The 14,209-nt window shown below is 59.1% G+C and overlaps 1 protein-coding gene across 3 annotated transcripts in view; it reads left to right on the top strand.

The window, feature by feature from the left end:
• Positions 1 to 14,209, top strand: part of PCDH1 (protocadherin 1) — a 56,772-nt gene that overhangs the window by 2,823 nt on the left and 39,740 nt on the right. For 2 of the 3 annotated variants that reach the window (XM_050312314.1, XM_050312315.1), the window contains exons 2-3: positions 3,229 to 4,043; positions 5,588 to 7,780. In XM_050312314.1, coding sequence (XP_050168271.1) covers positions 3,229 to 4,043; positions 5,588 to 7,780 — 3,008 coding nt within the window. Of the gene's footprint in view, positions 1 to 1,075; positions 1,330 to 3,223; positions 4,044 to 5,587; positions 7,781 to 14,209 lie in introns of those variants that run through there. The other variant, XM_050312316.1, reaches the window with a different exon arrangement.

Genomic DNA, 14,209 nt, shown 5'->3' with positions numbered 1-14,209 from the left:
CTGCTCAGGTTCCCAACCCCCCTCCTCCTCCAGTCTCCCTACTTTGGAGGGTTCCTTCACCTGCAGGAACGAGGCTTGGGTTCAGAATCCCACCCCATTTTTGAAGCAGAAAGCATGGGTGTTGGGCACTTTTGGGTGACACCCTTCCTCCTCCAGGCTGGCACAGGGCTCCTGGCATTTCCAGCTCCTGGGCCCTCCCTCCTGGCTCACTCAGAGCCATGTGAGACATCACACTGCGTTGAGACTTTCCCCTTTACCTGCGATCTTTCACCTCACACCAAGGCTTAGTCAGGATGGTGCTACGTCATTGGCAGCCACGGCCCAGCCCAGTGCAAACAACCTTGTGCAAATAGGCTGGTGGTGGGTGCAGGTGCCTCTCCCGGCAGGGGCATCCTCTGGGAGCCCCTTCCCAACAGCTGGAGCTGCCCATTTCCCCTGTCCTCACTGCACAGCCATCTCCAAGGGGCACACGGGGGATGAAGGTTCACCCCCACAGAGGCAGGTGGACATGGCAGGGTCTGGTGTAAGTGCCCCCCTTGGGTGTGGGCAGACACAAGTGTCACCCAGCCAGGATGTGCACACACACAAGTGCTCCCACATGGGGTGACATCACACAGACACACACCCGGCAGGGATGGGGACATGCACACACGCGGTCCCCGCACTGGCACACGCGTGGCACGGCACGCACACACGGGCACTGGGTGCAGGGACAGACCCACAGCTGGGGCACAGTCCCGGGGTAGGCACAGATGTGCTCCATGACATGTGTGTGCACACCCTACTAGTGCACATGCATGGCATGTTCGGTTTTCCCTACAGGGACAGCCGTGCTCTGGGTGGGTTCACACCCCCTGAATCCTCCCAGTACACACACACGTGTACACACACGTGTGCACATACACACATTGCCTGTGTTGGTGCAGACATGTGTGGTGTTTCTGCTCATCTTCTTGCCTCCTCCATCCTCAGCTAGGTCCAGGCAAGAAAGAACTCTTGCTCTCCTCTTTCTTTCCTCCTAGAGACATAAATCCCAGGAACCACACCAGTGCTGGTGTGGAGAGTTCTGCATGGCCTCAGCCAAGTGGGAATGGCTCTTCTGTGCTCAAAGGATGTGGCAGTGCAAGGGAGCAGAATCAAGCTCAACTGCAGGGACATCATTTCATCTCCAGACAGAGATGTATTTTCACCTCAGGAGGGAGAACTCCTCTCTTCCATGTCACTTGTCCATGGGGAAGCTGAGGAGTGGAGGGACCAGGAGCTGCTGGCTTGTGGGAAGTACCAATGTGGACAGTGCAGGATGCTCCACTTGTTGGTGATCTGTACAATCCCAGGGTAACCAGCAATTGGGCACTTTCTGCGTGGCACCGTGGAGGGGACATGGTGATGGAGCATTCGCCCACCCCACAGGCTAAGTGCAGAGTGTGGAGAGGGGGAGTGATGGGAGCAGGGAAAGAGAGTTGATGCTGTTGGGCCTTGGCAGATGTTTGTAGCTGTTGATTTTAGGGCACTCAGCCACTGTGTTTTCGGGTGCTGGTGAGCTGGGCTGCATCCCTTCATGCTCACAGCTCAGCCAAAGCTGTGTAGGTGCACCTGGACCCTGGAGTAGTAAGATGTGTTCCCAGAATGGAAAGCAGCAGATGGGAAAGCCGGTGGCCAAGCACAGCACCAGGCAGGGGCTTGGTGACAGGGCATGTGGTTTGGCACAAGTCTTTGGGGCTGGTGGCACCTGGCACTGCCTGGGCAGTGTGAGGGTACGGGAGGAGGTTGCAGTGTCAGGGTGCCTGCGGTGCAGCCGGTGTCTCTGCAATGCAGGGGGGCAGCACGGGGTGGGCACTGGCACGGGGTGGGCACCCAGTGCTTGCATGCGGTGTCCCAGACTGGAGTGGGAGGGAATGGGAAGGAACAGTGTGTCTGCAGTGAGCGAAGGGAACAGTATCTGCTGGCGCAGGGTGTGGGGTTGCCTAGTGACTGTGCAGCGAGGGGAGATGCTGTGCCTGCCGTTGCAGTGTGCCGGGGCTGTGCAGTGCTGCTGCTCGGGGGGGCTGCCCGTTCAGCTGCCTGCACTGCAGCAGAGTGAGCAGGGGCTCTGTGTCCCTCTGACTGCCAGGGGCACAGGGGGTGGCAGTGCCCTGTGTGCAGTGCAGGATGGATGATGCATGGGGCTCCTGCATCCCTGCAGTGATCAGTGGGTGGTGCCTTCGTACCTCTCAGTGCGAGGCTGGCAGTGCCGGCAGTGCAGCGAGGGCAGTGCTGCTCTGTCCCTGCCATGGTAGTGCCCAGTGCCCCTGCAGTGCTGGATGGGTAGCAGCCCTGCAGTGCCCCATGTCCCTGCAGTGCCAGGTGGGTGGCAACCCTCCATTTCTGCAGTCCTGTGTCCCTGCAGTGATGGATGGGTGCTGTTCCTGCAGTGCAGGCAGTGCCCTGAATACCTGCAGTGATGGCTGGGAGGTAACTGTATCCTGATAGGGCCCCATGTTCCTGCAGTGCCAAATGTGTGGCAACTGCATCCCAACAGTGTCCCCTGTCCCTGCATCCCTGGATGGGTGGCAACCCTGCATCCCAACAGTGTCCCATGTCCCTGCAGTGATGGAGGGCTGGCAGTTCTGCATCCCAGCAGTGCCCTGTGTCCCTGCAGTGCCGGCTGGGTGTCAGCCCTGTATTCCTGCAGAGCTCCCCATTTGGTGCTCCCGTTTCTGCGGTGCTGGCAGCTGCGTGCATTGCCTGTGCGTCCCTGCCATGCATGGCAGGCAGTGCCCCTGCGCTGGTGGCACACAATGCTCCTGTGTTTGGGTGGTGAGAAACTGTCTCTGAGCCTGGCCAGCTCCCATCAGGTTGCTGGCAGCAGACTGCCTGCAGTCCACCCTGTTAGTGTGTCTCGTTGGGTCTAATTACAGTTTGTGTGGTGACGAAGAGGGTGGACAGTGGCAGGAGTGGCTTCCTGTCCCTTTGCAGGAAGCCAGGGCTGAGGTTTCAGTGACTGGATCGCTCACCCCAGCAGGGCGGTGCAGGAACTTTGCAAGGTGGGAGGGGTCCTTCAGGGCACTGGATGGTGGAGGCTGCCAGGAGCCCATGGCTGGGCCAGCCACTGAAACCCCTTCCCTCAGGGGGCTGTGTCAGGACCATGTGCAGTCCCACATGGCACAGCAGGAGCACCCAGAAGGATGTGCCAGGGAAGTGGGCTGGGGCGGAGCAATCCCTAACCTCCAGTATCTGTGTCTCCTCCAGCTCCCCTGCAGTGCAGGATGAACCCACTGGCCTCCTACCTGAGCCTGTGGCTGCTCTTCCTGCTCCCTGCCCTGGTCTCTGGGACACGTGTGGTCTACAAAGTGCAGGAGGAACAACCCCCCAACACCCTCATAGGGAGCCTGGCCTCCGACTACGGCTTCCCAGATGTGGGGCACCTCTACAAGCTGGAAGTGGGGGCCCCATACCTACGTGTGGATGGCAAGACTGGGGACATCTACACCACAGAGACCTCCATCGACCGGGAGAGCTTGCGTGAGTGCCAGCACCTCCTGCCTGGAGAGCCCTGCTTCCTGGAGTTTGAAGTGTCCATCACTGACCTGATGCAGAACAGCAGCCCCCGCCTGCTGGAGGGGCAGATAGAGGTGCTCGATATCAATGACAACACCCCCAACTTTGCCTCACCTGTCCTCACTCTCTCCATCCCTGAAAACACCAATATTGGGACGCTCTTCCCCATCCCCCTGGCCATGGACCGGGACTCAGGCCCCAACGGTGTTGCCTCCTATGAGCTGATGGCTGGTCCGGAGGCGCAGGAGCTCTTTGGGCTGCAGGTGGCCGAGGATCAGGATGAGAAGCAGCCGCAGCTTATTGTCATGGGGAACCTGGACCGGGAGCAGTGGGACTCCTACGACCTGACAATCAAGGTGCAGGATGGGGGCAACCCCCCACGGGCCAGCAGTGCCCTGCTCCGCATCACCATCCTGGACATGAACGACAACGCACCCAAGTTTGAGAAGGCCCTGTACGAGGCAGAGCTCTCCGAGAACAGCCCCGTGGGGCACTCTGTCCTCCAGGTGAGTGTGGGGGCTTTCTTCTCCCTAGCTTCCCTCCTACCTGGCTGCAGCAGGGACAACCCAGGGAACATCATCATGGCTGCTCACTGCCATGGCGAGGAGGAAGGGATGGATAGAGGAGCCCACAGTGTCACCCGGGGCCAGCGGGGAGGCAGGTCCCTGGGATGTCACGTCTGCTCAAAGGAGGTTGGAGAGGATGTGCAGGAGGGCACAGTCGGAGCGAGGGCTGCAGGACATGGCTGAGGGGCAGCAGCAGGGCTGGCGGGTGTGTGGGAGCAGGGAGCCGGGTTACTGGGAGGGCTGGGACCCGAGGTCCGTGGGGAGTCTGGCTTCAGGCCAGACCGGTCTCAATGCTGCCTGCAGACAAGACATAGACCCTTTCATAAGTTGCATTCCCTTGGCTGCTCCGGGGAAACTCAGGAGGTGGGGGGCAGGCAGCATCCCTTCTGCCCGTCTGGGGGGGCTGCCCATGGCTTCGCAGGTGCCTTACTGTCTGCAGGGAGCAGGGGCTCTTCTCTGTCTTAGGCAGCGGTGCAAACTGGCCCAGGGAGCCCGGGGGTGGATCTTCGTGGATTTGGCTTGGAGGGGGCATTGAGATGATAGTAGTCGACATCTGTTTATCTGCAGCTGCCATCTTAATAAGCGGAGCGCAGCCAGCTCTCATCTGCCTGCTAATTCTGATGTGAATTTTTTAAGAATTCATTTTTCACTGTTAAGAGAATGGAAGTTGGAAGCAGATAAGGGAGCTGCATGGCCGGGAGGAGAATGGGCTGAGACGCCGCTGCTGCCATTGCTCAGCTTTTATCTTTCAGGGGGAAAATGACTTCCGCCTGTTTTGTGAGTGGAGGTAAAAGGTGGAATTTACATTTAACAACTTTCGTTCTTCATCCAAATCTGCTGAGCAAGATAACGGTGGAGCAGCAAATGGTGCAGAGAAGAGGCTGCTCAGAGAGCCGATTAGGGAGGCAAATGTTAGACAAACCTCATCTTCTTTAGAAAGCAAATAATAGACATAGAGGCAGGTTTATGGGAATGCAGAGCCCCTGACGGGCAGGCAGGGATGGACAGTGCTGTGCAGAGCTCAAACAGCCCCAGTTCCCGTTCGCTGCATCACTGGATGCTGGGATGGATCTGCTGCAGCTCCACACATTGTTGCCTTCCCCCTCGTCCTCACCTCAGCCAGGCAGCTGCTCAAGCCCCTCCTTGGGGGCACAGCTGGGGAGGTCCCTCCCCGCTGCTGGGCTGCTGGCTGGGTCTCAGCAGCAAGGTTCGGAGGATTCCCTGCGTGCTGGAGCTGGCCGGGAGAGGAGCACAACCAACTGGCCCAGCCGGTTTCACCGGAAGAGCAAGGCAAAGCCTCGGTGCCGGAGGGCGGCTCCCAGCTGCTCTGCCAGTCCCAGACTCTTTGCCCCATAGTCCTTGGCCCCAGAAGAGGAAATCCTGGTTTTTCCCCCCCAGCTGTCCCCAGGGAAGGCCGCAGTGGTTTGTGGAGGGGCTCACTCCACCAGGCCCTCCTGCTCACCACTTATCCCTCTGTCTCACAGGTGAAAGCCAATGACTCGGACCAGGGCGCCAACGCCGAAATCGACTACTCCTTCCACCAGGCCTCGGACATGGTGCGGCGGCTGCTGCGCCTGGACCGCACCACGGGGCTCATCACCGTGCAGGGGCCCATCGACCGCGAGGACATCAGCACCCTCAAGTTCTCCGTCATGGCCAAGGACAAGGGCGCCAACCCCAAGAGTGCCCGCACCCAGGTGGTGGTCACCATCAAGGACATGAACGACAACGCGCCCTCCATAGAGATCCGAGGCATAGGGCTGGTCACCCACCAGGATGGCATGGCCAACATCTCAGAGGACGTGCCAGTAGAGACAGCAGTGGCTCTGGTGCAGGTGTCTGACCGAGATGAGGGCGAAAACGCTGTGGTGACCTGCGTGGTGGCTGGTGATGTGCCGTTCCAGCTGCGGCAGGCCAGTGAGTCAGGGAGTGACAGCAAGAAGAAGTACTTCCTACAGACCACCACGCCGCTGGACTATGAGTCAGTGAAGGAGTACACTATCGAGATTGTGGCAGTGGACTCGGGGAACCCACCCCTCTCCAGCACTAACTCCTTGAAGGTGCAGGTGGTGGACGTGAATGACAATGCTCCTGTCTTCAGCCAGAGCTTCACCGAGGTGGCCTTCCCCGAGAACAATGAGCCCGATGACCTGGTGATGGAGGTGAGTGCCACTGATGCTGACAGTGGCTCCAATGCCAAGCTGGTTTATTCCCTGGTGACAGACCCTGCCTCCAAGGGCTCCTTCACCATTGACCCTGACTCTGGGGAGATCCGGGTGAAGGCAGTGCTGGACCGAGAGCAGCGGGAACGCTACGAGTTCTTGGTGGTGGCGGCAGATAAGGGTAGCCCCAGCCTGAAGGGCACAGCGTCTGTGGCCATCAACGTCATGGACAGGAATGACAATGACCCCAAGTTCATGCTGAGTGGCTACAACTTCTCGGTGATGGAGAACATGCCGCCCCTCAGCCCTGTGGGCATGGTGACAGTAATCGATGCTGATAAAGGAGAAAATGCCCGTATCCAGTTGTCGGTGGAGCAAGACAATGGGGATTTTGTCATCCAAAATGGCACTGGCACCATCCTCTCCAGCATCTCCTTTGACCGGGAGCAGCAGAGCACTTACACCTTCCGACTCAAGGCAGTGGACGGCGGGGATCCTCCCAGGTCTGCCTATGTGGGGGTGACCATCAATGTCTTGGATGAGAATGATAATGCTCCCTTCATCACTTCACCCTCCAATGCCACCTACAAACACATCCTGCCCCACACCAGCCCTGGCCAGCAGGTGAGCAAGGTCAAGGCGGAGGACATTGACTCTGGTGTCAACGCAGAGCTGATCTACAGCATCACAGGAGGCAACCCCTTTGAGCTCTTCCAGATCTCCCCGCAGAGCGGAGACATCACCCTGGAGAAGGAGATCCTGCGCAAGCACCACGGCCTGCACCGCTTGGTCGTGCGTGTCAACGACAAGGGCAAGCCCTCGCGGCACGGCACGGCGCTGGTGCACTTCTACGTCAACGAGACGCTGGCCAACCGCACGCTGCTGGACACGCTGGTGGGGCACAGCCTGGACACCCCGCTCGACATCGACATCGCCGGGGACCCCGAGTACGAGCGCAGCAAACAGCGCAGCAACATCCTCTTCGGAGTCATCGCTGGCATTGTGGCTGTCACGCTGGTCATCGTGCTGGTTGTCCTGGTGCGCTACTGCCGGCAGCGGGAGGCCAAGAGCGGCTACCAGGCAGGCAAGAAGGAGACGAAGGACCTGTATGCACCCAAGCAGGCCAGCAAGAGTGGGAAGAGCAAGAGCAAGGTGAAGAAAAGCAAGTCTCCGAAACCGCCCAAGCCCACAGAGGATGAGGAGGAGACGGGGCTGCAGAAATCGCTCAAGTTCAACCTCATGAATGACTCTGTCAGCGACAGCCCCCGAATCCACCTGCCCCTCAACTACCCGCCGGGCAGCCCAGACCTGGGTCGCCACTACCGCTCCAACTCGCCACTGCCGTCCATCCAGCTGCAGCCTCAGTCACCCTCTGCCTCCAAGAAGCACCAAGTGGTGCAGGACCTGCCAGCCACCAACACCTTTGTTGGCACCGGGGACAACAACTCGACGGGCTCCGAGCAGTACTCGGACTACAGCTACCGCACCAATCCCCAGAAATACACCAACAAGCAGGTAGGAGAGCTCATCCTGAGGCCGGCAGTGGCCCCCCCGCTGCACCGGGGAGCCATCTGGACAGAGGTGTGGGAATGAGCATGGACTGGCCCCCAGCCCTGCATGTGTGGCCCACGGGGCTGGCAGAGGACTACCCTGGAGCTGAGCCACGGAGCCTGGTCGTGGGGCAGGGAGGGGACGGGGATGGTGAGGGGGAGGTCAAAAACTGTTGGAGCCCCTCGTCAGAGCGCCCGGGGCTGGGTCCTGGTTGGCGCTGCCTGGGTGACGGTGATGTGAAGGGCACTGCATGTGTGTGCCTCTGCATGTGGGGCTCTGGGGAGGGAATTCCACCCACCCGTGTCCCCTTTGGGGACTGGCTCTTAGAGCACTGAGGAGGGGGATGCCCACCCTCCCATCCACCTCTCTGCTTGGGCTGGCTCATGGGGAGGAGGGACTGGTCTTGCTCCTGCCACAGCTCTGGGCAGCCAGTTTCCAGCCCTGCCCTGGTTCAGGGAGCAGTGAGGAAGGCGCTGGCCTTGCTGTTGCCAGCCTGGCTCTGCTGGTAAGGCTGAACCTTCCACCATCCCTGCACCCAGGCACCTCAAAGGAGTTCAGCGCCCACTGTGGCTGCCTGGGCAGGTGGGGCTGGGTGGAGAAGCAAAGCGCTGCCTTTTTCCCAGGCTCAGACTCTGGCTTCCCCCAGGCTCGGGCCCTCTGCCATAGCTGGCATGATGAAAACCGGGCTTCCTTAGCACGAACTCCGGGCCCGGAGCTGTGGCTCTGCCAGAGCCATGTGGCAGCGGCTGCCAGGAGGGAGAGTGGATCCTGGTGGCACGGGCACGGGACCATCCGTGTGCCAGGGCTGGGTCTTGTGCTCGAGGCTGGGGGAGCAGGGCACCGGGGTCTCTGCTGGGTCACTGCTCTCGGTGCAGCGGGGGGTGTGGTGCGTGCGGGGCAGGGCGGAGGCAGGACTTGGCTGCGGATGGGGAGGGGCTGCTCGCTGGTGTGCACTGGAGCTTGGAGCTGTCCTGGGAAGTCGTGGGGTGAGCACGAAGCTTGCAGGACCCTCTTTCTTGGGCTGTCTGGCCAGTTAACTTGCACCACATTTCTGCTTTGGCACCTGTCAGACCTATCCTTAACTAGCTAGGGAGGGAGAGGGGGGATGAGTGCCTGTGGCTTTGCCTTCTTCCTGGGACCCCGTGGGTGAGGAGCACTCACTCCCACCGTGCTGTACACCCTATGGAGACCCCTGCTCCCTTCTTTGTACCTCGGAGAGTGGCAGGCTGGGCTCCTGCCATGGGGCTGAGCTCAGCTGCCCTGTTGGATTGACTTCAATAAAGTTTTCTATTTTTGACCAGTTGTGCCTTATTTTCCCCACTGCCCCTGAGGATGCTCTTGTTCCCAGCAATTTCCCAGGCATATTTTCCATGTTCTCAGCCTCCAGAGCAGCCAGACCCCACAGAGCCCAGAACCGATGCTCATGTGGACTGGTCATCTTCACAAACCTTCCACCACACGCCAGTGTGGTCAGTCCAGAGGCCTCATGGTGTTGACCCCTCATTCCCAAGTACATGTCCCATCTCCAGTCACTGCCTGGCCCTCTAAGGATGCAGCTTCCTCCAGGACATGGTTCACAACACTTGCATGTACACACACACACATGCACATGTGTGGATGTGGAGGCAGTCCGAGCCACGGACCAGCCAGTCCAGCCTTCTTTCACCCCAACATCCTCCCTCAAAGCTTCTCCTGGTTGATCCCCACATCCTCTTGAGCCCCACCCATGTCCCAAAGCCAGAGCATGGAGGAGCAAATCTCTGCCATGCGGTGCCTGGCTACCATGACCCAAATCCTGCCGGGGAGGGCTGGGAGCCGCAGTGCTGCAATGAGGACGCACTTTGCGGTTGCAGATGGAGCCTTGGTGTGTCAGCAGTGCCGGGGGGAAGCACCCGGATCAAGGTGCTCCCCCACCCTGGGATGCATTGGGAAGGAGAGATGCTCCCAGAAAATCTTGCTGGCAGCAGGAGGGTGATGGAGCCGAGTAGACACTCTCCCCATAAAGATGTCTCTGCCCCTCCTGGCGGGGTGGATGGAGGTGATGCTGCTGCCGTGGGTCTTGATCAGGGCCTTGTCTCCAGCTGGCTGGAGAGAGGATGGATCCTGGTAGGCAGGAGCAGCATGGCATCCCTTCCCCAGGCACAGGATGAGTCCATCCTACATCCCCCTTCCACCACCCAAGCATCACATCTCAGGGATCCCCTCCCTAGCCATCCATTCCTGTTTCTCATGGTTTTTCTTTCCAACTGGGGCAGACATCCCTGTGCCCCTCACACCAGCTTCAGCTCTTCCCCAGGGCCTCCAACTGGCTGCACCAGGCTGCCGGGGAAGAGGAGCTCTGGTGCTGGGAGAGATTAGATCATCTGGGGAAACCAGTGGTTCTGGCTTCGGTGGTTTCAGCCCTGTGCCAGCCTTGGCTCTCACAGCCTCCTCGTTTGTTTTGCTAACAGCATAAGGTTTTATCTTGAACCATCCAGGAAGTGTCTGGGCCTCCTGGGCAGGCAGGGCTGGGACCCGCGGGGAGATGGGATGGCTGCAGAGGAGGAAAGGAGACACCAGCAACCACCTAAATAATTAGTCCCCGCAGGGCTGGGCAGGGCAGTCTGGGGGCTTGGCTCAGCCCTGCCATCTGCTTCCCTTTGGGAACTTTCTGAGAGAAGTTTCCCTTCCTTCCTTGTCCTCCGCAGCTCTTTGATGAACCCGGGGTGAGAACACAGACGTGTGGGGAGCGGTGTGGGGAGCGGCTCTTTCTTCTGCCTGTCTCCCAGGCTCCATCCTTTCACACCGGGGGGGGGATATGCTACATCCTTTGCTGGCTGCACAAACCTGCCTCGGGTCCTTACAGCCCCCCACCATCACCATCCCAGAGGCTGGAGCGGTGTTAACTTCAGCGAGCTCAGCAGAGGTGCCTGTACCTGCCCGCGGGCCTCAGAGCGGTGCAGCATTAATTACTCTCTGCGGGGGTGGGGGGTGGGGAATAAGAGGAATATTGTAGCTATAATGGACAGAAATGAAATTGTCTTGTTTTAGAATTTAGCTCGGAGTCTCCATGAATTGCAGGTTTAGGTGTTGGCAGATGTCTGGGAAAGTCTCCTACTGTCCTGGGTCAGTGGGTTTTCTCAAGGTCGTTCACGTGGAATGAGCTGATAAATGGATCCAGCAACGAGCTGCAGATGGAGCTGAGGGTTCATGGGGGACCTGCCCTGTTTTTCCCCAGTTTCGGAGAGATGCTGCGCTGTGGAGCAATTCCTGGGCACTGGGAATCAGCTCCTGCTCCCGGGTCCAACTGGACTTGGGTCAGATTTGGCTCTGCTGTGCAGAGACCGAATGAGGGAGTGTGTTGGTGAGGTCCCAGGGGCTGCAGATCCCTGACTGTGCTGGCAAGAGTGGCTGGGCTTGTCAAAACAACAGCCTGCGAGCATCACTGGGTGCTTGGGGGAGCATGAGAGGGGGTGAGGAGTGGGTCGTACACTGTGCTGGCTTCTGGGGCATTGGTGAGGATGCTGAGAGCCCCATGGGCAAGGCAGGAATGTGCAGTGGCTCATGGCATGTCTGTGCTGGGGGACTTTACTTGATGTCAGGCAGTGGTGCCTGTACCTGGGAGAGCTGTGTGGGGTATTCGGGACCTCAGAATGAAGAGCTTCAGCCACAGGAGATGAGGATTCCCGTGCTGTGGGCTGGTCTGTACAGTCAGAGACAGCGTGGGTGTGTGCAGGCTGTGCTTCAGAGGGAGTTGACAGCACTCATGGAGGGGTGGCACAGAGGGTGAAGGATGTCTGTGATGGGGTGGCAGAGACACACGTACAGGCTGTGTGTCAGGGGTAAGTGATGCAGGGGGTGCAGCCCCTGGGAGGAGGTGGCACAGGGAGGAGTAAAACTCTTGTCCCCCAGGGAGGTGGCAGTGGGGTGTGTGCAGCCTGTACTGCAGTGGGACATGGCAGGAGGGGGACACAGCCACGGGAAGAGGTGGCAGTGGGGTGCACACAGCCTGGATGTGGCAGGAGGTGACAGTGCGAGGCTGTGTGTAGCGTGCAGCCCTGGATGGATGATGACTCCTCTGTAAGCAGCACATCTGCAAAGGAGGCTGTGGCACTTGCTGTCCCTAACACATCCAGGAAAGCAACGGGTCTCTCCTGCCTGACAGTCCCTGGCCCCACCAGTGGTTGGGACCTCATTCTTTGCTCCCTTGAAGGCTCACCCAGCCTGTACCACCTCCTGGGGCTCCCCACATCGGGCTGGGTGACTTGCAGCACTGCCCAGTTGTCTCTTGCACCCTACTGAGCATGATGCTGCTCATTCCTCCCTGCCCTCCTCTTCCTCTCCATTTTCAGACCCCCTGCCTCTCTGTGCCAGATGCCCTTGGAGCCAGTGTTGGTCTGTGGTGAACATGGGCTTTCCTAGCTTGGATCTGAGTTACTTCTCCTTTTTTTCCTCCCCTATCTCCCCTCTTTTTCTTTTTTGTATCTGCTGCTCTCCACCCCTCTCTCCTGAAATCTGCGGCTTTCCCCTCCCCACCAATGTCTCCTGACAGGCTGTGTGCTGGCCCTGGGACAGAGGGATGACACAGAGGGATGGTGAGCCCTCTGCAGTGTAGGGCTGATCCTGGCTGGCTCTGACGGCTGAGCTGTGGATCCCCTGTGCAATGAAAGCCCTGGCTGTGTGGGCAGCCGCCCACTCCAAGCCACACTGATTGATATTCCCAGCACTGCTCTGCCCGCTCGGCCGGGCTCTCAGCTGCAGTGCTGTTCCCTGGAGCGGGGCCCAGCCCTGCAGCCTCCGTAATCCAACACCCAAATCCTGGGGCAAAACCCGGGCTGTGACAGGGGTGTCCCCGGGCACTTGGTGGTCCCTGTGTGTCTCCAGGCAATTGGAGGTCGCTGTGTGTCCCTGAGAATTTGGAGGCCCCTGTGTGTTCCCAGGCACTTGGTGGTCCCTCCGGCCAGAACGTATCCTGGGAGGATACCCCATACAGGAGGCTGTGGATGGGGTGAAGGGAGAAGGGTGGGATGCAGCTGGAGGGGGTGGAGGGTGGGGTGTTCCCAGGTGAGGACAGAGCTGGAATGTTCTGAGATGGGATGGAGAGGAGGTTGGGGTAATGAGAGGCTGTGTGATGTAGGGCAGGACAGGGAGGGGTGTTGCGGAGGAGGGCGAGGGCTAAAGGATGCCTGGAGCAAAGGGCACGGAGTGGCTCTGGCCCTGGGAACTGTGTCAGCTCGGGGTGGGGAGGGCAGCCCTGGCAGGGTTTGGGGCAGCAGAGAAGAGGTGGATGCTGTGCCCTTGTGTCCCTGGAGCCAGTGTCTGCCAGGGACCCCTGGAATGAATCCCCTTTTGTGGGGCTGTACGAAGAGCAGGATCCCCCTTCATGGCTCGTGGGGTGGTGGACATTCAGCCCCTGTGGTGCCCTGCCAAATCTGAGCCCCATGCCAGGCCCAAAGCACCTTTCTCGCCTTCCCCCTTCATCCCCACACATACCTGTCATGTGAGAGCACCTGCCCATGGCAGAGCTGTGCTCACACCTGCTGCCCCACAAGGCGGTCCGTCCAAGCTGCAGTTGCACAATCCCAGCTCTGCTCTTGGGAAAAACCAAGATGGTCAATGGAGATTACTCCAAAAGGGACTTTTCCTGCAGTGCCCTGATCCTTCGGTGCCCCAGGAAGCCCCACAGTCTGCTCGACAAGGGCAGAGGGGGGTTGACCATGAGTGAGGAGGCAGCAAAGGCCACCTCTGTCAGCCCCTCTTGTCACCTCTGACAGCAGCTGCAGTGTCCATCAGTGCAAGTGGGTGAGGCTCGGTCTTGGCCTTCCCTCAGGGAGCCTGGTTCATCTGTGACATCAGCGTCCCCATAACAGGCCATTCATTGACCTTATCTTCTTGACTTGACCTTTCCAGTACTTCGAGAAGGCTTACAAAAAAGATGGAAAGTGACTTGTAACATGGGAAGATAGTGATAGGACAAGGGGCAACTATTTTAAACTAAAAGAAGAGGGATTTGGGTTAGATATTGGGAAGAAATTCTTGGCTGTCAGGGTCGTTCAGGTGGTTCAACCCTGGCACAGGTTGCCCAGAGAAGCTGTGGCTGCCCCATCCCTGAAAGTGTTCAAGGCCAGGTTGGATGGGGCTTGGAGCAACCTGGGCTAGTGGAAGGTGTCCCTGCCCATGGCAGGGGGTTGGAACAAGATGAGCTGTAAGATCCCTTCCACCACAACCATTCTGTGATTCTGTTCTCTCTGACTTTCTGGAGGTCTCAGTTTGTACCCTTGAGGATCTGCTTTCCATTTCTCACCAGAAATAAAAGTTCCTTTTCCCAGTGATGTTCCCAACTCAACCCTGTGGCTGAGAGCACGAGAGGAAGAGGAGGTCAGACAGAGGACCAAAAAGAAAACAACCCCCCCG

The sequence above is a fragment of the Myiozetetes cayanensis genome, unplaced genomic scaffold, assembly GCF_022539395.1.
Source record: "Myiozetetes cayanensis isolate MyiCay16 unplaced genomic scaffold, myiCay2020 scf17, whole genome shotgun sequence".
Taxonomy (NCBI): domain Eukaryota; kingdom Metazoa; phylum Chordata; class Aves; order Passeriformes; family Tyrannidae; genus Myiozetetes; species Myiozetetes cayanensis.
Note: the sequence above shows the minus strand (reverse complement) of the source record. Positions and strands in the feature narration are given on the sequence as shown.